Raw genomic sequence first — 23,376 nt, 5'->3', positions numbered from 1 at the left:
GTCCTGGATGCAGGGGGTATCTGGGTTGTGGTCACACTCTGGTCCCTGGGGTGGGTCAGGTGCACAGTTGATAGAAATAGGATGTGAGATCTGTTTCAAAGATCTCAAAACTGTCCTCAGACCACCATCCAACTCAACACTGCCCACCCCCTAGTGCGCAGAAGGCAGGACTAAATCAGTGACTAAATGCTGGCTTTGGATGAAACAATTCATACACTAAGCCCTAACCCCTCCCTCCATGTGGTGTTTTTGGACCTAGGACCTCTAAGGAGACGATTAAGGTTAAATAAGGTTTAGTTTAGTCTGACAGAACTAGTGTCCTTGTATGAAGAGGAAGAGACTCCAGAACCTTCTCTCCACTATGAGGGTACAGTGAGGAGTCCATCTATGGGCCAGAGAGAGTGTCACCACCTGGAACTGAATCACTGACCCCTTGATCTGAGACTTCTAACTTCCAGAACAATGAGAAGATATGTTTCTGTTGTTCAAGCCATTCAGTCTCTGGTATTTTGTTATGGCGGCCCAGGCTGACAAATACAGTGTTCTTTCCCACGTGTCTCAGTTTGGATTCCCCTAGAAGCAGAACCTGAGACAAGTTCCCTGCTGGAGAACTCTGGGAAACAGTATAGGGCACACTTCAGAGCTTCCCCACCGAGTGGCAGAGAATCTGGGGTACTGATCTTCCAGCCCTCTGAAGTTGCCTGAGGACTAATCCCAGGAGCTGCTGACCTCTCTGGCACTTCTGGCCTGCCCTCCCACCTGCAGAGAAAAGCCACCAATTAGGGTTTTGTTCTAGAATGTTGTGAGCAAGTACCAGAACCGAACTGTAAGTCCAAAGGGATATGGGCAAGGTGTCAAGAGCCTCTACTTAAAGCCCTTTAGAGAGAGCATCTTTCCAGAAAGTCCTCTGCCTTCCTCCCTCATATATTTTCCAGAAGAAACAGGCTGTTGTGTTCTGCATCCTCCCCTATAGACCTGGTAGCCCTGGACCTGGCAGCCGTTGGGGCTGCATTTAACTCAGACAGGACCCGCTGTGGACAGGCTCCACTGACTCAAGCAAAGGTAGACACCAGCTTGGACAAGCCATCCAGCTGAGTATTCTGCAGAATGCTCTTCTCCCCCACCCCCCACCCATATGAGTGGGGTCCCTCTTCTTGTCCCAAAAAAACTCCCAGAAAAATGGGAAGGGCCATGCATCAGGGGAAAGATGGTCTTTTCAATAAATGATATTGAGTCTGTCGCATATTTATATGAAAAATTAAACTGGACCTCTACCTCACACCATATACAAAAATTAATTATAATGGGTTGTGGATCCCAATGTGAAAGCTAAAACAATAAATTTCATGCCTTTCAAGATGGACTAGAAGGCTTTTGCCAAAACCTCCAAGGTTTGTTTTCCCACTGCATGATCAATTTTATTTTATTTTTTTTAGATTTTATTTATTTATTTCATAGAGATCACAAGTAGGCAGAGAGGCAGGCTTGAGGGGTGGGGGAAGCAGGCTCCCTGCTGAGCAGAGAGCCCGATGCGATGCAGGGATCCATTCCAGGACCCTGGGATCATGACCTGAGTCGAAGGCACCCTGCGTGATCAATTTTAGAATGAGGCAAGTATTAAACATGTTTGAGGTGGTTTGAATGGACCGTCAGAATATCCTTTCTCTTTCCTAGGATGACTTCTCTAAATGGGAAAAAGTTCATGCATCAGGGTCTTTCCCCCCTAGAAGAGACAGGCTCTTCACAATGATTCGCCAAAGCTCCTAGCTCCTGAGCCTAGGGTGGCCACCTCCTGCCTTCCTACCCATACCTATACCCTTGAGCTTCCTTCCTATGCCACCGCTCAGTGGCAGAAACAAGACCCATCGGAGGATGGAAGGAAATGAGCCACCTTTTTGAAGCTTGAAGTCTTATGTTCACAAGAAGACCCCCAACATGAGGGTCCTAATGAGTGTGCAGCAATGACCATCCCTGTGGACTCATCTTCCTGTTACTTCCTGAACCTTCTTCTCTTCACACTCATTGTGAGATTTAAAGAAAATTGTTTTTATTTAACTAATCTCTACACCCAATGTGGAGCTTGAACTCATGACCCCATGATCAAGGGTCGCATGCCTTTCTGGCTGAGTCAGCCAGGTGCCCCTCATTAGGAGATTTTTACCAGAACTTCTTAACTGAATGTAGTGTAAGTTGTCAAACTTTTCTTTATGGTTATTGCTTCCTGTATCATTTTAAGAAATCTTTACCCACCTACAAATTAAGAAGATATTTTTGAGTATGGTATGAGCTAGGAGTCAAGTGTATTTTTGTCTGGATAGTCACTTGGCTCAAGTCCGTTTATTGAAATGACCAACTTTTACCTCCTGCTCTGCAATTGGCACCTTTATCATGAATCAAGCCACCATTTGTATATGGGTCTGTTCTGGATTCTCTGTTCTCATCCATTGGTCTTTTTTTTTTTTTTTTAACTTTACACCAATACCACACTATCTTAAGTACTTAACTACTTGAGATTTGTAGTAAGTTTTGAAATCTAGTATGGCAAGTTGTCCTATTTAGTTTTTCATGATTATCTTGGCTACACTTGGTCCTTTGTATTTCCATATAAATGTGATAATCAGTTTACTAACTTCTATTTTTCAAAACCTATTGAATTTTCTTTGGCATTGCATCTGTAAATTTATAGGTCAGTTAATGGAGAATTGACACCTTTAATATACTATTTCAATCTATGGATATGGTATATCCATTTATTTCTATCTTTTAAAACTTCTCTAAGTAGTACCTTATAGACCTCTGTCTTATACATCTTTCATTTATTCTTCAGTATTTGATTACTTTATGCTATTATAAATAACATTTTCTTGATTTCGCTATTTCTCATGTGCATACAATTGATTTTTGAACAATAACCTTATACCCAGCAAACATTATTAACTCATGTATAGTAATACTTTATCTGTAGATTATCTTGGATTTTCTTAACTACAAAGGACAATTTTTTTTTAAGATTTTATTTATTTATTTGACAAACAGAGATCACAAGTAGGCAGAGAGGCAGGCAGAGAGAGAGAGAAAAGCAGGTTCCCTGCTGAGGAGAGAGCCTGATATGGGGCTCGATCCCAGGACCCTGGGATCATGACCTGAGCTGAAGGCAGAGGCTATAACCCACTAAGCCACCCAGGCGCCCTACAAAGGACAATTTTATCTCTTCATTTCCAGTCCTTGTTTCTTTTTCTTGCCTAAATGCACTGGCTAGACAAATTCATTGGTCATAGACAGTTCATTGTTGAATAAAAGGAGAAATAGCGGACATCTTTGTTTTGTTCCTGATCCCAAAGGCAAACTTTGGCTTTTCACCATTAAGTATCACATTTAGTTTTATAAATATCCTTTTATTTCTAATTTTCTTTGAAATTTGTAATATTTGGGGGCGCCTGGGTGACTCAGTGGGTTAAAGCCTCTGCCTTTGGCTCAGGTCATGATCCCAGTGTCCTGGGATCGAGCCCCACATCGGGCTCTCTGTTCAGCACCGGGAGCCTGCTTCCTCCTCTCTCTCTGCTTGCTTGTGATCTCTGTCAAATAAATAAATAAAATCTTTAAAAAAAAAAATAAAATTTTTAAAAGTTTGAATAGATGTTCAAATTTTATAAAATGCTTTTCTGCAAATATTTGAGATAATCACATGACTTTCTCCATTATTTTGTTGATGTGCTGAATTACAGTCATTGTATGTCTAGTGACAAACCATTGCATTAACTGTGCAATTACTTGTTTCATGGTAAACTCCCATCCTTTACCCAGGAGATACCATTTGTCATCAGGGAGTCCATTCCCTCTCTCCCTCCCTCTCTCCCTCTCCCCTCAACCCCTCTCTCTCTCCTACTCTCCCAGAAGGCACTCATTGGCCCTCACCTTCCCCACTTCTCAGGAAGTTAGGCCTCTGGGAAACAAAATGCAGAGACCAGCAGACCGCCCTGGTATTTCAGCCTGCTGTGCTGCCTTCTGGGACCCGGCCTGCAAACTCAACAAGAACAAATGTAAATTCAAGTCTCTACCTAAGTCATTCTACCTCCACTCTAACCTGCCTCTCCCCAGCTGGACTCTTGGCTCTGGGTCCCCTGTACTGGATTTCTATAAGGGCAATCTTGGGCCATCCATTCTAAAGACCTGCCTCCACCTACCTCCCCAAGGAAAAGGGGGCCAAACCTTGCAGGGGAGCCAAGCGGCAGCCCTGGGGGGATGGGGTCACTCTGGGTTCAGAGCTTCCAGGACTGCCAAGGGGAATGGTGGGAGGGTTCTGAGTGCACAACCCCCCCTGGAGACAGAATGGAAGAGATTTCCAGACTCTAAAGATGTAGAAGAGGCTTCTCAGCAGGACAATAATAGAAACAAGACTTTTTTTTTTTTTTTTTTTTTGCACATTCTTTAGGTAATTTTATTCCTTGAGAGAGGAGGGGTCAAGTGTTTAAAAGGGGAAGGAAAAATGTCATAGCAGGTCTGTTGTTTCTTGGGACCCAGCATCTCTCTGCATCTTGTCTCTTCAAAGCCTTTCCTTCCCCGTCCCCTGCCGGCCTGGGAGTGAAGGCAGCTCCAGAGGCCTCCCTGGCTGTGCAGTGGGCCCCTCAGGCTGGCCTGCCAGGGCTCCGGGGAGAGGGGAAGTGTGGATGTGTCCCCATGGCAAGGTTGTAAAGGGCTGTCTGGCACTGTGACCGAGGGACACTCCAAAGTTGGCAGCCATCCCAGGAGTCCAGGAAAGCCCTCTGGCCTGGGCCCCTGTTCCTGTTGCCTCTCTTGGGGTTCCGCTCACCTGGGAGCCTGGCTCCCCTCCACACATCCACCCACTCACCCAGCGTCTGAGTTGACCTTCGGGTGGTGGAGGAGGGTCTGGCCACTCTGGGGCTGGCAGGGACTCGAGCTCAGCCAGCTTTGGCTTCTGTGGTAAAAGCCGGTTTGTCTGGGGCTGCTCCCTAGGCTGTTCTTGGAGCCAGGCCCAGCAGGCCCCCTTGCCAAGATAAACTGTGGCTGGTGGGGGTAATCTGGTGGAGTGGCTGCTGAGTGGGCCCAAACTTGGCAGGCCTCTTGGTGGTGCCCTGGCCTGGTCCACAGCGCAAAGTCCCACAAGGTCCCGGGGGCAGGCCAGGCCAAGAGCAGGGACGGAGAGCCTACTTGCTGGGCAACTCTCTGCCCTCTTTGTTGATGGAGGCAGGGACATCCGCTCTCTTGGTCTCAGCCGGAAACCAAAAACCTCAGAATGAAGCCTCAAGGTTGACCAAATTCCTTCAAACCTACTTCCTTGTGGGAGCAGTGCTGTAGCAGAAGATGGCGGAGAGGGGGTCGCAGGGAGCTCTAGGGGCCTGTGTGCATGCTTGGGGGTGTGTGTGTGCAAGTGCGGGCTGCCAGAGCAGAGAAAGAACCCCCACGAGGCCTCTGCTGCTGCGCGCGGTGTGAGGGGGCTATGCCGCCATTATGCCTCACGTTCACTCAGCACTTGCCACCGACTCGTCCTCTTAGGTGGGATTCCCTGGAACGGAGCTAAAATGGGGATCTGGGAGCATGTGAAAGTCTTCCCTGGAAGAAAAGCCGTGAGGGAGGCAGGACAGGGCCGGGCCAAGAGCTGAGAACGATCCCAGCAGGGAGCTCTGGAGCTTGAAGTTCACCCCAGTTGGACCAGGGACAAGGAGAAAGCTAGAATACCTCCAGGCCAGTCAGTCCTTGGTCACAGGCTGCCAAAGCAGGACAGAGCATGGAAGCCCTGTGTCAGGCAGCTCCCAGTTGGCCAAGAGCAGTATTTGGGGGAGGCCGCCAGCTATTAGCAGACAACTTTCCCTTCAGTCAGGGGATGGGGGCACTGGCTGCTGAGAAGGTTCTCGATGGGACAGGAAGGGCCTCCACCCTAGCCATCTCTCGTACCTCCAGAACAGGGGCTAGGCCTTTGTGGGACCACTATTTCCTGGGTGGCAAGCATGCCCCTTGTGTTTCCTGCTGGGCTGTTTGGGAGTGTCCCAGGCTTTGACAAACAAAGGGGAGGATCTGTGCAGGGAGATGGATGAGGCCAGCAGTGCTCAGCAGCAGAGGTGGACATGTGACCAGGGAAACCTTAAGAGCGGTCACTCACTGCGGGGGTGATGGGTAGTTGTCTCCACTGGCTCTGCTGACCCAGGCCCCAGGCTGTTGTCCCAACCCTCTTGTGCCTGTCGTTCCCCTCCCCAACCAAGTTGGGCCATTTCCTTTCTCACCTCCCTGATCAGGTAGCACCCTCAGCAGGTCCCAGTCTCTGGACTGGGGAGGGGGAGTGCTGGCAGTCTTGCTGTCCCTTTAGTCTCCTTCCAAGACATCATCTTGGCATCAATACCTGCTTTCCTTGGGCCTTCCCTTTTCATACCCAAGAGCCAATTTCCAAAACACAACAAAAAGCACTGAGCCTGCTCTGTTCTCCCTCCGAACTGCTAAATCTGAAATGTACACAGAAAGGTAACTTTCTTTGCCCCGAAGTCAACTTTATCTGATATTCAGGTAGCCACTCCTGTAGCGCCTGGCTGGCTCCCTGCCTGGAGCGTGCAGCTCTGATCTCAGGGTTGTGGGTTCGAGCCCTGTGTTGGGTGCAGAGATTACTTAAAAATAAAATCTTTAGGGGAGAAAAAAAAGCCTCTCCTACTTTCTTAATATATCCTTTTCCAGGCTTTTACTTTCAAGGTGTCTGTATCTTTACACTGAAAGTGAGTTTGATACCGTCTATAGCGGTGTCCCATCTTGTAATCCACTCGGCCAATCAGCTGGGCACTTAAGTGTACTTTTCATTATGTATATTAAACTCTGATGAATAAAAACAATCTTTTTGTTCGGAAAAAGGTGACGCTGTACAAGGAGAGCTGGAGGTGGGAGCAGAGAGATGGGAGATGGGGCGCTGAATTCCTCCCAGTAATCTGAGACTGAAAGTATGAGAGAGAGACACAGCGACAGCTCAAGAAAGAGAGACAACAGAACAGCCCAGCACTGGGCAGGCTTACCTAACAGGAGGCTACCTGGATGTCTTTGTGCTGAATTTACATGTTAGTAACTGCCCCAACCCTGACCTTACAAACTTTCCTCTGAATCAGTGGGCTGGGTGCCTGATGAATGCATTTCAGAGGTTTCTTTGCAAGCTAGGGTATAGTTAGGCTGTTTTTGTTTGTTTGTTTGTTTGTTTTAAAGATTTATTTATTTATTTATTTGACAGACAGAGGTCACAAGTAGGCAGAGAAGCAGGTAGAGAGAGAAGGGAGGAAGCAGACTCCCTGCAGAGCAGAGAGCCCGACGTGGGGCTCCATCCCAGGACCCTGGGACTTGACCTGAGCAGAAGGCAGAGGCTTTAACCCACTGAGCCACCCAGGCGCCCCTTGTTTTTTTGTTTTAATTTTAATTTCTTTAAGTAATCACTACACCCAATGTGGGGCTTGAACTCACGACCAGGAGATCAAGAGTTGCATGTTCCACCGAGCCAGCTAGGCATCCCAGGTATAGTTAGATTTTGCCAGTGGGTTGGAGATTACAAAGTGGCAGGAAGGGAGAAATTATTCTGCTTCAGGCTCTGGCCATAGCAAGTGGTCGCAAGTGATCCCAGGTGGCAGCGGGAGGTCTGGAGCCCAGTTTCTAGGTAAAACTCCCTTCTCTCTTTTCATCATCCAGCTCTTCCAAAACTTTATATCCAATGTCCAGCATTACATTTTTCTCTGTTTGAAATCCCTGAGTGAGTGATTTCCCTGGCAAGACACAGGCTGACACATAATTTGCCCCTCAGTCTAAAAGAAACGAATCGAATCTTGTCATTTACCAACCCTCTCCAAAAATGGCTGTCGAAAGAAATTTAAACATGCCCAGCTATCCTGTCTTCCTTGGCTGGTCTCTCCTGCTTGGAGCTCTCTGTCCATACCCCACACTTGGTTCACCTCCCATCAACCCCCCGAGAACCTTCACCTCTGTTGCATCCTTGATGTCCGAGTCCCTGCTGAAAGGCAGTATTTCACACCCAAGTATGTAAGCCCATCTGTGCTCCCACAGAAACCAGCCTCTGCCTCAGCATGCCTCACACCGCACTGAACTATCCCCTCTCTTCGCTGGGAGCCCCAGGAGGTTGGGAGGGCCCGGCTTATCCTTGACTCCTTGCATGCTTGGCCCTGAACACGGTGCCTTGTGATTGCTGGATGAGCTGCTCTGGTAAGCCCTAGGTTCAGGAAGAACCCAGGCGGGATCTTTCCACACCATTTCTCCAGACGTCAATCGACGAAAGCAAGCAAATATGCGAGGAATAGGATCGGGGAGAAGGGGAAACTGAGGACTGGCCCAGCGGCAGGACCTGGGATACAGAGACCACAGGAAGACTGGCTGAGGTGCCAAGTAGCTTTAATGAGCCTGAGCACCTCTTCCCCCATTCTGTCCCTCCCTCCTTCAGTTCCAGACAGGTCCAGCCTGCCCAAGGCTCGAGGGCTCTTCCCCTGGACACATGTTAATTCTTCTGCCCTCTCAGCCGCTCCAGCCGCCTCCGAAGGTCTGGGGGCACCTTGGCCCCGGCTGCCAGCAGCTCTCGAAGTCTTTGCTTGGGAGTCTTGGTGAGGTGGAAATTGCAGGGCACTGGGCCCTCTTCAAAGGGAACCCAGCACTTCCTCGTGGCTGTGTGGTAGCCCTCAGCACTAGCAGTCACCACATAGTCCCCTGGGGTCAGCAGGCGCCAGTAATCCCCGCCCCATGCTGACAGGAGTGAAGGACAAGATCAGGATCCGGGGACTCTCTGCTTCTGACCCAGCCGAAAGCTGACCCCTCCCACACTTCTGTCCTCCTGTCTCCCACACACCTGTCGTGACGTCATGGTTAATCCCTTCCACAGCAATGACAGCATCGGCAATCCCCTGCTCCGTGTCTTTGTCCCGCACGACTCCCGTAATGCCCATTCTCACCTGTGTGGGGGTGGGGGGGAAAGGCTATCAAACCTTCTCCTTCTGCTTGCGAATGTGACCTTCACTTCATTTTCTGGCTCTGTTCCGGGCAAAGTCGGGGATGGCAGGTCTATGCTCCTAGGTGGCCACACTCTGGTAAAAATAACTCCCAACTGATAAACTGCAGGTGGACGGGGAGCTATGAACACCTGGCTGGAAAGCCTGTCTTTGGGTTTCCCCAAGTTCAGCAACCTTCGGTATCAGGCTTATCATTTTGCAACCTTTGGAAATTACACTTACGGAACAGGAAGCACCCATGCCAGGGTCCCCCCACCCCCCCCGCCTTTGCATAAGGGGTCTCTGCTGGGAACAGTTCTCCTGGGACAGCTCTGGGACAGCTCTACGGCCCAGGGCTAGACGGCTGTGGACTCATCTAGAGTCCTGGCTCATCATGTCGGAGGCCGTCCTGCTGGCAGACTGTGCTTCCCATGGGGACCGTGGGAGGCCCCTCAATGGGAGCTGCAACCCCGGGGGGACAGCGGACAAGACGGCAGCAGTGACATGGGCAGGCGGGGGCAGAGCAATTCAGATCCCACCTGTTCCAGGTAGGTAAGGAGGGCTTCTTTGTTGTTCTCCCACTCCTGGGGCAGCTCGTTCTCATGAGGAAATTTGTCACAGGACAGCTCCACGGTGATCTCGAAGCAGTTGGTGTGCAGGTAGCTGAAGTCATTCATACCTAGGGTTACCACAGAGGCTGGAGCCTGGGGGACAGGGGGATGGGGAGCCCGGTCCTCCTGGGGCCCTCCTCAGGAGCACACTTCCCCGAGGGCATTGACACTAGGTGGACGGAGCATACCGCCTGACAGGGGCAGGGCTACAGGCACAGGGCTAACTCTATCCTGAGGCACATACTCCCAGGAACCGTGTGCCAGTCGGCGCCGTTGATGATGTTGCCGAGGGAGGAGAAGTCCTGGCTGTGGCAGGGTCGGCGGTCTGGGTCCTGCATAGCCCAGTTAGTGCCTGCATAGACTGTGCTGAGCCAGCGGAACACAGCATCATCGGGGGTGGGCGTGAGTTCACGGGCGGCCCACGGGGTCCGGGTCATGTCGAATGGGTAGGACACCACAAGCTCACCCCCGTGGAGGTTGGCACTCAGCACGAAGGGAATCCGCTGCATCCACTCGATTACGGCTCGCGTTTCGGGAGCCACCTAGACAGGTGCGGGTCAGACAGGGGTGGGAGACAGAGACAAGAGCCCCCCGGGGAGCCCTCCACCACAGGCCCAGAATACTCACAGTGGCGTTGGGCAGGGTGTAGTAGGTGGGCAGGGGCAGGTGATGATTGGGGACGGTGTCAGGCACCAACCCATCATCCTCTGCTTCCCACAGGGGCGTGTTGAGGTCAGCAAAATTATGGTTAAGGTCAATGCCCTGCTGGTTCCAGCGGCCCTCGGCCCAGCCTACCAGCTCCGAGCCCTGCACGAGGAGCGGCTTGTTCAAGCCAAGCGGGCACCAGTGCAGAAGGGGCAGGGCGGCCCTCAGCCCAGCCAGCCTACCCGGCGGAAGGCAGTCTCATAACCGTCAGGATTCATGGAGGGCAGCAGGTGAATACGGGTCTCAGTGAGCAGCCGGGTCACTCGCGGGTCCCCTCGCAGGTACTCGTGGCACAGGAACTGCATCAGGAGCAGGAGCAGCTCCCTGCCCAGTGCCTCATTGCCATGCATGCCAGCCACGTAACGCACCTCGGGCTCTCCTGGGAACACGGTGGGGGGGTGGGGTGCCGGGGTTTGGAGCTGGCGCATGCGCACAACCCCACCCTGCGCCTGCCTCTCCCAACTCAGAACCCGCCAGTACCCAGCTCGTGCTCGCCAGGCTGGTCCGACATCTCCATCACATACAGCTTCAGGCCCTGGTGGCTCTTCCCGATGCTGTAGACGCGGGTGATGTTGGGGCATTTCTCGTTCACCTGCTTCATCAGCTGGAAGGGCAGAGCAGTGTGGGGTGTGTGAAGATCAGACCCCAGGGTCAGATCCCACGTGGCCGGGGAAGGACTCACAGAAACCAGTGGTGGCTCACACACGGGGACATATAGGAGAGGAGAAGTAGCAGACCAGAAGGAAGGGAAGTAACATAACCAGGGGAACTTGGGGGTAGAGTTTAGGGGTCAAGGGGAGAAAAGGGTGAGACAGTGGGGAAGTGGGGACATGAGGACAGTCCTAGCAGGTTAAGCCCTGGGAAGGGGACCTAAGATCCGCCGCTCGTCTCTACCCCGGCTCATAGGGGTTATGTCTGACCTTCCTCATGGCCTTGTAATTGTGATGCCGGAAGTCCAAAGGGTCAGAGGATCCCAGTGCAGGGGCCTTAGGGAATAGGTCATTTGGATCTGGTGGAGAATGAATTCATGGTAAAGAGGATCCGTGCTGGAGTTTTTTTTTGTTTTGTTTTTTTTACGATTTTATTTATTTATTTGAGAGAGAGAGAGGGAGATAATGAGAGAAAGCATGAGAGAGGGAAGGGTCAGAGGGAGAAGCAGACTCCCTGCCGATGCAGGAAGCGATCCTGGGACTGCAGGATGAGGACCTGAGCCAAAGGCAGTCGCTTAACCAACTGAGCCACGCAAGTGCCCTCCCCCCGCCGCTGGAGATTTTACCCTGGTCATCCAGCCCTTGTCTGACTGCCCACCTGAGACTGGGCAGGCCAGGATCTCTGCCCGGAGGCATGACGCGCCTCCCTGAAGCCAGGTCTGGGGCAGTAGGCGAATGAAGCGGGCCACCTGGGGCTCGGGCAGGAGGTTCAGCACTGGTGTCTCTGGGTCTGAGTTGGCAGGAAATACCTGGGGACATCAATTGCTTTGGGGGGACTGCTCAAAACCCAGCAAGCCTGGCCCAGGGCCAGAGAAAGAACTCAGGTCTCTAAGCTCACCACCAAACCTACGCTGGTGGGCTCAGCTGGAGACTGGCACTCTAGGACAAATACAGAGTCACTGCTAACCGGTAGCCCTCGGCAGCCAGGCTTTCTGGCTTGGACATAGCTTATGAAATAGACCAATAGGGGCCCATCACTCAGCAGCAGCCAGCCCCACACTATAGTCTGGTATAAAAAGGGGTCTGTGAACTGGGACAGCCAGAGCCATGTGGAGGTGAGAAGTGGGTTGGAGGCCCATCACCGGAGAGGGTGTTTCAGCAGGAAGCTGTGGCGTGAAGTGGGGCCCATCCCGTGGAGAAAGTACCTGGGGAGGATGTGGGCACGTTCCCAAGCAGCTTAGCCCCCAAGGCTGCCTGGTGGGTGCTACCCATTCTGACAACCCCCTTTCTCCTAGGATGCCAAGTGCACATCCATTCCTTGACCTCAGAGAAGCCTCAGCCCCACCCAGTACCCTACACGGTGGGGGGGGGCAACCACCACAGGGCCACTCACCGCCTCCATCCCACTGCTGCGGTTCCTACTCCCCCACCACGTCTGACTGTCATTGCTGAACTGGACCTTGTATGATGTGACCCAGTCGTACCTGGGGCAGGAAGCGTGGGGAGAGATCATCGGTGGCCCCAGGACACCCCCCCCCCTCCTGAGTCTGCCTGAGACTTCCTGGACTGGGCTAGTCTGCCTCACCTCCAGATGGAGTTCCTGCCCTGTGTGATGATGCCTGAGAAGCGGGTGGGGTGCCTCGCATCCACCTGAAACCACGGCTTGGTGTCCTGCTGCTCGGCGCACCAGGCCCCGTCATAGAGGTCACCATCCTCCAGGCCTGACTGTGCACAGGACAAGGTGATCAGACCCAGCTGAACAGGAGAGAGCAGGCCAGGGATGGGGGAAAGGGAAGGGTAGGGAAGAAGTTCTAGGAGGTGCCCTGCTCAGAACCAGGGCTGCTGACCTGAATGTTGAGCCGTCCCCGGTGTGGTCCAAGACCGAAGGACTGGCTACTGGACGCCTCGAGCTGGCTGTCTGAAACTCGCAGGGACTCCAGGCCCAAAGGGGGACAGCCTGGGGCAGAGACAGAGCAGTGAGATGGGACGAGAGAGAGCATCCAGGGAAGGTAGGAAGCCAAGCCCATGCTTGCCAGTGCACTGGGGGGCATGCCTACGCCTCTGAGGCCAGAAGTGACATGAGTATGCACCCCAGGGGCTGCAAGTCTGGGCAGGTGCAGCAGTACCTGGGTCCTGCTCCTCTGGGAGGTCAAGGGCTCCTGTAGTGGTGGTGGTCACCGGAGGCCTGGCAGTCGCCATGGGTCTGGGGCGAATTAGTTTCTTTCGTTTTTTCATAATGACCTTCTTCTTCTTGACAATGCGAACCCGGACATGTGGTTCTGAGGTCCCTGGAGACCACGGAGGCACAGAATGGCCAAGGGAGTGGTCTGCTAGCCCAAGAAAGCAAGCCCCAGGCAGCAACCCCCCAGCCCCTGTATCTAAAGACCTTAGCGTGGACTTAAAGTCTGACCCCCACCTGCCTCTCCCACCACTTCCGTGGCTCCTTCTCCTTGACATGACTGCATGTTTGGCCAGCCTCATCTCCAACCCTCTCCAGTGGAGAGTTCCACCCAGCCCCTAGGAACTGATGGGTTGCTCCAAGGAGCTGAGTTTGGCCTTGGTTGACCCTCTCCATCATACCATCCACCACCCCTGATCTTATTGCTCAATTCCCAGTCTTTGAGTTTCAGCCCAGGAGCCTTCCTTAGCCCTAGACCCAATCTCATGCTCCAAAGCCCAAGTTGGCCTCTATCGCTGCATCTGCCCCCTGGCCTGAGATGTCCTGTCCTCAGACTGCCTGCCCCAGTGCTCGGGCTTTCCATGGCTGGACCTGTGTCCTGCTTGCCCCGTAGTACAGCGCCTTAAACAGGTTGGATGTTTCTAATTCCCCTCACACCCAGCTCCATGGGTACTTCCAGAACGGGCTGTACATTTTTGTATCTGGTGACCCACGCCTTTCCACATACAATTTCCTTTTCCTCCTCTCTTTAGCTCTTCCTGACTCAGAGAGATCCACCTTTCAGGACCCAGTTCCACCTGCCTCCTCTGAGAAGCCCTCCTTGATTGCCATCCTTTTGCCATCCTCTTCCAGGCACTCGCAGCTGAAGTCAGGAAGTCAGGCAGCCTGTCTCTCCCTGACCCCTGCTAGTGTCCCATTCCTCCAGGCAGCTGGCAAAAAGGACTCCTGCCTTGCTCTCCCTCTTTCCTTCCAGCCCCAGCCCTCAAGCTCTGTCCTAAGTCTAGCTCTGCACGTTTTAAATTTTAGTCTCAGGGCTTTTGTCTGTCCCTCTTTCTCCCCTTCTCCTGGCTGGGTCTCAGTTTCCTCATCAGTGAAAAGGTTTGGGGCTGGAGAGGCAGCATCCTACTGGCTCCATCCCAAGACTGCTGACTTGGTCTGGCTGCGAACTAGGGTTGCTGAGTCAGCAGCCATAGCAGGGAGGGGTAGAGAGGGAGGGAGGGAGGGAGGGAAGGAGTGGATGTGTGAGTGTCCGGAAGGGTCGGCACACAAGCTCCAGGCAGGGGGAGTGTGTGAGTTCGTTGTGTGCGTGTGTGTCTGTCCGGGAAGGGTGGGCACACAGCGGACGGGGGAGAAGGTTAACCGGCCAGCCCGAGAAGCGGGGGGGGAGCCCTCGGTCGGGGCGCTCACCGTTATCCTTCCCCGGGGGCGGCTGGACTGGGCTGCTCTGCGGGGCCGGGGTCGAGCCACGAGCCGGGCTCCAGGCCTCGGTCGTAGCGGGCGGCGCAAGTCCCAGCACGGAGGTGCCGGGCGTCGGCAGACCCAGACCGACGGCAGGCGCGAAGGTGGCCAAGGCGAGCAGGAGACCCCACATGGCGGGATCCAAAGGTGCGGACGCGCGGGGCTCGCGTTGGTCGGTGGGTTCGTCTCTTCCTGCCCGGTGCTCTAGAGCCCCCCGCCCCTTCCTGCCGCCGCCACACGCCCCCTGCGGCTCCGCCCGCCCACAGCCCTCTCGCTGGCTTCGGACCCTGGAGGGGAGGGGATATGAGAGGAGGGGAGGGTCCAGGCGGAGCGCGCGGGGCGCACCCCCGGAGCGGCCTCCCCGGGTCTCCGCACCCACCGGTCCAGCCCCGCCCCATCCGGCGTCCCGAGCTCACCCGCCCCACTCTGGCGCTGCGGTCTGCAGTTCGCACAGCCCCTCGGCACCCCTCCCTGATTTCACTAAACCCTGTGAGGCGCCCGGCCCACAGTGGGCACCTACTTTGCACCGTGTACCACGCCGGGCGCTTTGCACATGGCCTCTCAATCAAACCTCATTTTACAAACAGGTAAACTGAGTCTCAGAGCGCCCTACTGACTTGGCCAAGATAGCACAGCTGAGAACTTTGGGGAGGAAACTTCTACCCGAGAGGGAAATCCATCCAGAGCTACAGGCCCCCTCCCAGGGCGGATGGGTCAGAAAGAAGAGGGGAAACCGAGGCACGGGGTGGGGCGGCGATCAAGGGGAGGACCAGCCCGCCCTCCAGGAATCCTTCTGAAAGACAACTCGAGGGGCCCAGCCAGAGACCGCGCTTCCCACCGCCAACCCCCTCCTCCGGCCCCGCCTCTCTTCTCTCCTCCTTCCCCTTCCCTCCCCTCCTCCTTTGCTCGCCGGCTGCCACGTTCCGGGGTTACATAACTCGAGGAGAGAAGCCGGAGTCCCAGACGGCTGGGGACTGAGGTGGAGGGACCCGGCCTGATGCTCGCCAGTTCCGCCCTCTCCGCCGCCTCCCCTACCGCCGCCTCATTTTCCTCTGGGGGCCGGCAGCCTGGGTCTCTGCGGGCGGGGGCTGCCCCAGATCCGGGGATTCCAGAGCACAGAGCCTTTCCCATCCCGGTTCGCTAGCCCTCTCTAATTCCCCCGCGTCAGATCGCCTCCCAGAAGGATGGCAGTGGGTCCGCTCCGCGCCTCTGGCCGGTGCTTTGTACTTGCGAGAAGCCCGCTGGGGAGATACTGCCATCCCCACCAAGGAAGCGTTGCCCAGACGTGGCCAGGAAGCCTCTGGAGCGTGTGCCGCCCTGAGCGATGATTTTTACTTTATTTTATTTTATTTGTAGGGTCTCTATGTAAAGAATCTGAATCACCCCAAATCACCATACCGACGGCTTAATCTCACGTGATCTCTCGAAAGAAATCCCACGCCGAACCCCTGGAACTAGGTCCCCAGGGGCGACCTCACAAACACCAGCTCTGGAGCCCCTCGAGGTATCTGGCCCAACCCACGCACTCTGGATAGAGAGCCCCCGAAAGGAGTAACCGGGATAGGGCCCATGGGGTACCTCTTCTGCCCTGGAGCGCCCTACCTGGATAGCTAGGTCCCAGGCACCAGGGGGAATTAGAAAAAGACACCAAAGGAGCGCCAAAGCCAAGGGTTCAGGAAGCGCTGGGTTCGCTGGGTCAGGGGTAGAAAGACAATATTGTACACTGAAGTTTCCTCCGGGGGTGTGAGGTCAGGACAGGCTCCCATAGAGCTAGAAGTGAGTCTGAGCAGGTCCTGAGGGCTGCTCCCCTTCCTCGAAAGCCCAGTCTGGCCACTACTCTGTCTCTGGCCCCAACCTCACCCAAGTTTGCCAGGCAGGTGTGAGGGGGTAGAGGGGGGACCCGGCTAGAACATCTCAGCCTCCTGAGGCTCCCACCCACAGCAGCTAAATCAGGTCAGGTTCTTCCTCACTTCAGTCCCTGGGGGCTCACCTGTGAGGCCCTTCCTGACAGAGTTCTTCCCCACCCACACCTTTCCCACCTCAGCACCCTGGGCTCTTCCCCTGGCTTGCATGCCTCCATCGCACTGGCATCTTAGCAGTACCTCCAATGCACCAGCCCCATCCAGCCTCAGGGCTTTTGCACTGGTTCGCCAAGTTTGCGACCTGGTCCTACAGATTGCTTTTCTGAGTTTTTTTTTTTTTTTTTAAGATTTTATTTATTTATTTGACAGAGAGAGATCACAAGTAGGCAGAGAGGCAGGCAGAGAGAGAGGAGGAAGCAGGCTCCCTGCTGAGCAGAGAGCCCGATGTGGGACTCAATCCCAGGACCCTGAGATCATGACCTGAGCCGAAGGCAGCAACTTAACACACTGAGCCACCCAGGCGCCCCTACAGATTGCTTTTCATTGTCACCTGTTTCAAAAGCCTTCGCTGACCATTCTGGTGAAAGCAAGCCCCATCCTCTACACACACTCTATCCTCACACCCTGTTTTATTATCTTATTTGTCTTCAAGGCTTTCAACACTGTTTGAGATTATCTTGTTTTGTTATGTGTTGTGTGTTCACTGTCTGGGTCCCTGCTCCCAGCAAGGTTAAACAACACCCCAGAAGAGCTTTTTGTGCCCAGATGTTCACCGCTCAGGGCATAGAACAGCACCTGGTCCCTAGTCAATGCTCAAAAATGATCTGCATAAGGGCATTTGGGTGGCTCAGTCATGTAAGCATCCAACTCTTGATTTTGGCTCAGGTCATGATCTCATGGGTCACGAGATCCAGCCCTAGTCAGGCTCTGTGCTCAGTGGGCTTGAGATTCTTTCCCTCTGCCCCTCCCCACCACTTGCACTGCTGGCTAAATCAATCATTCCTTGGGTGGGGGGCAGAGTATCTGTGTAATATATTCAAGGTTAGAGAAAACTGAGCAGGGATGAGGTGGACTGACTATCCCCAACAGCACGAGTTTCTGTGGGAGAGGAAATGCCAGGGCAATGAACTAGGAGACCTGACCCCCACAAGGGACTGGCAGGATGGCCACTCCCGGCCAATCCCGTAGGGGCTTGGAACTGTGGGATGCTGGTACCCTCTATACCTCTGTTGCCATTTCTTAATTTTTCTATGTCTAAATGTTATCTTTAGGTTTCCTGCTATGGAATTATGGATTTTGCTTTCCTACCACCCTCCCCAACACGTATCTCCAAGCGCACAAACAAACTCCTTCCATCCTTCCAAAGAGCTAAGTCACTGGAGTCAATATTCAGTGCTTATATTATGACCATGTAAATATTATTGTCCAACTTTGTGTGTTTCTGAAGTTAGCAATTGCTTTGTTTTATCATTTGTTTGGTTTTCTAGGCATCAATTACTAATTTAATCCCAAAGCGACCAACAGAACTGAACATTTTGAACATCTCTAAAAACCAGAGATAATCTCATTTTCTCCTGGAGACATGCCTCTTGGAGCATCTGGCTTTTGATTCCAGCCCGGGTTGTTTGCTTTCTTCACTCGGAAGCACAGCTGACACCCTGAGCCTCTTTCATCATTGCTTTCCTGTGTTTAGCCTCATTTCTTGACTCCCATATTGTCCCCTTAGTTTAATGCCTTGTTATGCTGAGACACATCCTCCAGTAACTTTCTAGAAAAGAGTGTATGTGAGGTCAGATTTTTGAGAACGTGCATGGCTTAAAATGTCTTTATTCTACTCTCATACTTGAGAATCATTTGGCCATATCTATGTTTTTAGGTTGGAAATTATTTTCCCTCAGAATTCTGCGGGCATTGCTTTATTACACTGGGAGGAGCCAGAGCAAAAACAATCAATGAATGGTCCCAAGAGCCAGGGGCATTGGCTCTGTGTCAATGTCAAGTTCACCAGGCTTGAGTCTTTGGACAGGGGCTGCTAGAGGTAGATATGCTGCCTGATTCCTTCATCTCCTCTCTGAGGGGCTGTATGGCCACCAGCCCCAACATTTTTTCCTCGAAGTATGATATGTGGACAAGGATTCTGTTCTTAGTTACGATCTCTTTCACTCTAGCCTCGTAAGTCACTAATCTGAGATGGGCTGGAACCTCTGTAGCCACCAGCCATTTACTGATCATCATGGGGATAGGCTTCCTTTTCAGATGATCAATCCCTTCCTTATATGTTCATTTGCCTTACTTTCATTCTCAGAGGGGAACTCTAACTTTCAGTTTGGGGGTTACTATGGTGCAGTCCTCTTACATTATCGGTGCCGTTTCTGGAATCTCAGTACATGGAGCGCTTCCCACAGACCACAGGGCTTAGAAACAGCCCCCTCCTGCCCCACCCTATAGCAGTTCCATGGCAGCCCAGCCCCAGAAAGTTTCATGGTGCTTCCGGGAAGAGCCGGTCTCTGCATTTCAGGGCTTCAGTTCTGAAAATCCCCCCACAGGGGCCCACAGGCAGCCCCCAGCTCTCAGGGGAGAGAGAGCTGCCGACAAGAAGATTGAATGATTGTCCCTGGACACACAGCTCTGGGAACCCACAGGAGAAAGAAAGCAGCCCTTCCCCTCTTGCTCAACTGCCCACTTAGAATGCCTTTCTGGTAACTCAGATCCTCACTGGGGCGTCCTGGGGCAGGGAATTTGCGAAGGCAAGAGGATGAGTCTTGGTTCTCAGAAATCATTGACTCCCTTCTGCCCAAGTCCCGCCTAAGCCACCAACTGCTTAGGAGGCCAAAACCAGCAGCAGCTCGCTCTGTACCCCAGGGCTCCACATAGCAGTAGGTCACAATGCCCCAGCTGCCCAGTCCCAGAACAGCTGACTGAAGGGGGAGGTGAGGAGGGTGTGAAGGGGGTGTGTGTGGGGTGGGGGAGATTCCCACGGAGCGGTCTAGAGTGTCTGCCAGGGCCTCACCCCCTCCCACACACCCTCCCACCCCTACTCTCTCCCAACACTAGTCCTTCCTGTCCCCTCCACCTCCCTCCATGACCCAGCTCTGCTTACCCAGGCCCAAAGCCCTTGCTTATCCTACCCAGTCCTTCCCAGAGGCCTGCGTACTGGCGAAGGGTCCTATAGTCCAGTGGGTCCATGTATGTCCCCCTGGGGCCTAGCACGGCCCAGCTCTGGGACAGCGTCCTAGGGTGGGGGGCACTGGGGCTGACGATTCGTGCAGTCTCTTCCCCAGCTGGCCCAGCCTTGCTGCTGCTGCTGCTCCTGGTCAGCTTCCTGGCCTTTGACCTGCTCCACTGGTGAGTGTGCAAGCAGCCTGGCAGGTAGACAGGAGTAGGCAGGCCAGCAAGCGGTCCACTTCCCGAAGCCCGGCCACCGCCCTCTCTCTCCGCAGGCCCACAGGCCGCCCCCAGCCACAGCTCACACTTCTCCCGGGAGGCCAGATTCAGGGGGCCGGCGAGGGTCCAGGACAGCAGGCGGCTGTACTCCCACCTCCAGGGACAGTCACAGGACGACTCAGCCCCCAAGAGGCTCTGCTCCTGCTTCTCCTGGGCCTGGGGCTGCTCCTGGGAGTCCGCGGCATGCCCTGGGCCCTGCTTGGCCTGGCTTTCTGCCTCCATCCTTGGGCCTGAGCGCCCTCCAGAAATACACTGACCATGCTGCTTCCCCAGATCACCTTTCCCTCTGTCCTGGGTTGAGCAGGCAGTAGGGTACCCCTTTATCTCCGGCCTGAACTGCAGGGGACTTTTGGTATCTTGGTCTAAGTCTGAGACAGAAATAGAAGGCGAGCTAAGGGACAGGGAGCCCGGGGGAGGTGGTGGCTGCCACCTCTGAGCTTGTGAGTTGTGGGTGGCCAATCTGGCCTCTTCTGTGGTTCCAGAGAGTGAGTGTCTGGAAAGACTTACAAGAGAACAGAGTGGGACTGGATATCAGTTAGCAGGGTGGGAACAGGGATCCAAAGAGGGCTTCCCACAAGAAAGCAAAAGCATCTGCCTCTGCGGGCTCACCAGACCCCCCTACCAGCCTGCCGGGTCCATGGAGAGAGATTCAGGTGAGCCTCCCATCCTGCAGTGGCTCCTCTCTTGGCTGGACCCCACCCCCACCCGGGTCACAATGGGGATCCTTAGTGGGGGGCGGGCCGGGAAGAGCGGTGAGGGACACTGGGGGCTCTGCTTGGGCTCCTAGGCCATCCTGGGTGCTGCAGGAAGCAACATGACATAGGGGGCTCTGCCTAGAGGTAAGACCCAGGCCCCAGCTCAAAGCCCCAGCCCATGCATGCTGGTACCCTCCCGACCCCTGCACCCCCATCTGCCTGGAGGTCCCAGGCGCCTCCAGGGCTGCTGCTGCAGCTGGCCCGGCCCTCTCCCCAGGTGCACCAGCTATGACGCAGCAGCCGCAAGTGGAGACAGATGCCATCGGGGCCGGTGAGGGGCCACCTCGGGCTGTGCCCTGGTCGGCCTGGGTCACGCGGCAGGACTGGGTGCGCTGGTGCCTGTGCTACGTGCCTCGGAGCTGGGTCCAGTGGTGGGCCACGTCGGGCTGGCGGCAGCCACTCCAGCGTGTGCTGTGGGGGCTGGAGGGCTTCCTCTACCTGCTGCTGTCCCTGATGCTCTGCCATGCGCTCTTCACCACCGGCTCCTACCTGCTGAGCTCCCTGTGGCCCGTCATGGCCGCAGTGTGGCGCCATCTGCTGCCTGCCGTCCTCCTGCTGGTGCTCAGCGCCCTCCCCACCCTGCTCTTCTCTGCCTCTTTCCTGCTGCTTTTCTCCACGCTGCTGAGCCTCATGGGCCTCCTCACCTCCATGTCTCACCCAGACTACACTCAGGACTTGGACCAATAGAAGGGCAACCCCATGCCGCTGCCTGTGTCTCTTGAGCCCTGGCCTAGGGCCTGAGCGCCCCCCCCCCCCGCCCCGGTGGGGGCAGTGGCTTCAGCAACCCCACCCCCACAACGCCCCCTCCCCAACCCTCCAGTCCCTAGCCCTGCTTGGGCCAGGCGTGATGTGGCCAGAGCTGGCCAGGGAGTTTGGCCTCACCTCTAGCCACCTCCCTCCAGCCGATGTTACAGGTACTTGGTGTGGGGCTTTGAGAAGAGGGGCAGGGCGGAAGGGTGAGCAGGGCCAGAGCTTGGCTGAGCTGCAGAGAGTTCCTGCAAGGGTGTGGTGACACCATGAGGGCTCCCTTGGTAACTGGCAGCCGCTTTTTCTTGAAGCTCTCAGATGCCTCAGGTGCAGATCATTGAGAACTTCTAGCTAGGTAGCCCTGGGCTGGCCATTCTTTCCACTAACCCTCCCTCTTTCCCTGAGCTCTAGAAAGGGCCCACTGACAGAAACCTAGCTGAGAGAGGGCTGGCCAGGAGCCCCATGAGACCTCAACTAACTCACCTCCTGCTCCTTTCTGCCCAGACATCCCCCACTCCTTAGAGTCCCTACCTTCTGCCTCAGTGAGCATCCCCAAGTCTGGGAAGTGAGCCAGCTAGGGTAGTGAGCGTCCCAGAGGAGACCTACTTTAAGATTCCTAAGGTCTGTGATGGAAAAATGAACAAGAAGTCCCATTTCCCCACACAATATGTGGCCATGCCCAATTAATTCTTTTGGATTTAGTGGGTTCCAGCCCTGTCATGGGGTTGTGGCGAGTCAAAGGCAATACCATCTTTGTGTGAGGGACTTTGTAAAGACCAGAAAACTGTAAGATCTTATATTGAAGTCTGAGAATAATCTGTAGGCTCCAAGGGTCTTTTGACCCTGAAGGGGGTTGAAAGGGGAAGAGGAAGCTTCCCTAGGCCTTCAGAGAAAAGCTTCGGAGAAATGCATACAGTTTGGGCCCTCCAATGGTAAACAGGGGTGGATGGGTGTGGATGAGATGTAAAAGGTCATGTGACATGAAACCTCGAAACGCGCACATGTTGAGCTCTCCTGATTGTGAAATGTTTGGGGCTGGGGCCTGGCGCCAGGAGGTTCCTGGACAGCTGTGTGAATGGAGAAAGCAGAGCCCAGGGGTTTCTTTAGCTGTCCTGACTGCTGCTCACTGCTCCAGAAAGGTCTGGAAGGGGGCATCCCTTCATGCCCAGCATCCTGGCCCTACACACAGTAGCTAACCTTCCAAACAAAACCGTGATCTGTTATTACCAAGCAAGGCACATGGGAGATAGTTTTACCCATGGCTCAGACCCACCTGCTGGACCCCTACCCAGTTCCTGACCCTCCCTGCCTTCCAGTCACGACCCCACTGGATGTCTAACCCTAAAACTTCTGCTTCTGAAACCCCGACTCCCCTCTCCTGCTGCCTAAACATTCAGGCCATGGGAACCAGCCCCTAGAGCCCAAGTTTATTTTTGCTAAAACCCTTTTGCTGTGGGGTTTCATAACCACGGTCAGAGGCCCTCAGCGTTGGTGCCCCAAACCCCAGACACAGCCCTTCCTTACTGTTTCCTTGTGGTTCTGCCTCAAATGTGGCCTGGTTGGAAGGGCAAGGCAGGACATGGAGGTGCTGAAGCCTCCTGGTTCACATGAGCCCTGGGGTATTAGCTGAGGGTGGGTTTGAATCCCAGCACTGTTACTTCCTAGCCCCATGGTCCTGGTGGAAATTGTTAAACCTTAAATTTCCTTTTCCTCGAGGGTAAAACCAAGGCAAGAACACCTGTTTTAGGGCTCCTGTGGGGCTCGTGACATGTGAGCAAAATTCCTGGACTGGCTCCCCACGCCACACACTGTAGCTATGCTATCCCATTTTAGAGATGAGGAGTCAGACTTAGGATCGCTGTTTGCCAGCACAAAGCCAGCTGGTTTGAATCCTGGTTCACTCCAGTGGGCAACTCCAGCAAACGCGATGGAGGAAATACAACTGAGTGGAAGACGCTGGGGCTTCTCGATGCCTGTTCCTAAGAGCTCCTGTCAG

The 23,376-nt window shown here is 54.2% G+C and overlaps 2 protein-coding genes, 1 long non-coding RNA gene and 1 pseudogene across 3 annotated transcripts; 3 read left to right on the top strand and 1 right to left on the bottom strand.

The window, feature by feature from the left end:
• Nucleotides 1–8,375: 8,375 nt before the first annotated feature.
• Nucleotides 8,376–14,942, bottom strand: LOC132021780 (probable carboxypeptidase X1). Its single transcript, XM_059406658.1, has 14 exons — nucleotides 14,522–14,942; nucleotides 13,062–13,223; nucleotides 12,783–12,892; nucleotides 12,521–12,660; nucleotides 12,329–12,419; nucleotides 11,594–11,744; nucleotides 11,206–11,294; nucleotides 10,766–10,889; nucleotides 10,468–10,664; nucleotides 10,208–10,387; nucleotides 9,825–10,122; nucleotides 9,509–9,648; nucleotides 8,831–8,933; nucleotides 8,376–8,727 (listed from the first exon to the last, which is right to left on the bottom strand). Exons 1-14 carry the CDS (start codon nucleotides 14,703–14,705, stop codon nucleotides 8,486–8,488), a joined length of 2,211 nt encoding a protein of 736 aa, XP_059262641.1. The 5' UTR covers nucleotides 14,706–14,942; the 3' UTR covers nucleotides 8,376–8,485.
• On the top strand, nucleotides 14,630–18,132 carry LOC132021781 (uncharacterized). Its single transcript, XR_009405443.1, has 3 exons — nucleotides 14,630–14,719; nucleotides 15,929–16,076; nucleotides 17,706–18,132. It is a non-coding gene; the product is annotated as an uncharacterized LOC132021781 (long non-coding RNA).
• Nucleotides 18,133–19,515: 1,383 nt separating this feature from the next.
• Nucleotides 19,516–20,284, top strand: LOC132022685 (uncharacterized protein C20orf141-like; annotated as a pseudogene).
• Nucleotides 20,285–20,731: 447 nt separating this feature from the next.
• Nucleotides 20,732–21,416, top strand: LOC132022687 (transmembrane protein 239-like). The gene has a single exon (XM_059407924.1). It carries the CDS (start codon nucleotides 20,862–20,864, stop codon nucleotides 21,318–21,320), a length of 459 nt encoding a protein of 152 aa, XP_059263907.1. The 5' UTR covers nucleotides 20,732–20,861; the 3' UTR covers nucleotides 21,321–21,416.
• The last annotated feature ends 1,960 nt before the right edge of the window (nucleotides 21,417–23,376 follow it).

This window comes from Mustela nigripes, chromosome 7 (genome assembly GCF_022355385.1).
Source record: "Mustela nigripes isolate SB6536 chromosome 7, MUSNIG.SB6536, whole genome shotgun sequence".
Classification (NCBI taxonomy): domain Eukaryota; kingdom Metazoa; phylum Chordata; class Mammalia; order Carnivora; family Mustelidae; genus Mustela; species Mustela nigripes.
Note: the sequence above shows the minus strand (reverse complement) of the source record. Positions and strands in the feature narration are given on the sequence as shown.

Coding starts and splice junctions, on each gene's coding strand:
- LOC132021780 (XM_059406658.1), bottom strand. CDS start 14,705: ATGTGGGGTCTCCTGCTCGCCTTGGCCACCTTCGCGCCTGCCGTCGGT. Junction 13,224..14,521: donor GCCCCCGGGGAAGGATAACG/GTGAGCGCCCCG, acceptor CGTGGTCTCCAG/GGACCTCAGAACCACATGTC. Junction 10,665..10,765: donor GCCTGGCGAGCACGAGCTGG/GTACTGGCGGGT, acceptor CCGTGTTCCCAG/GAGAGCCCGAGGTGCGTTAC.
- LOC132022687 (XM_059407924.1), top strand. CDS start 20,862: ATGACGCAGCAGCCGCAAGTGGAGACAGATGCCATCGGGGCCGGTGAG.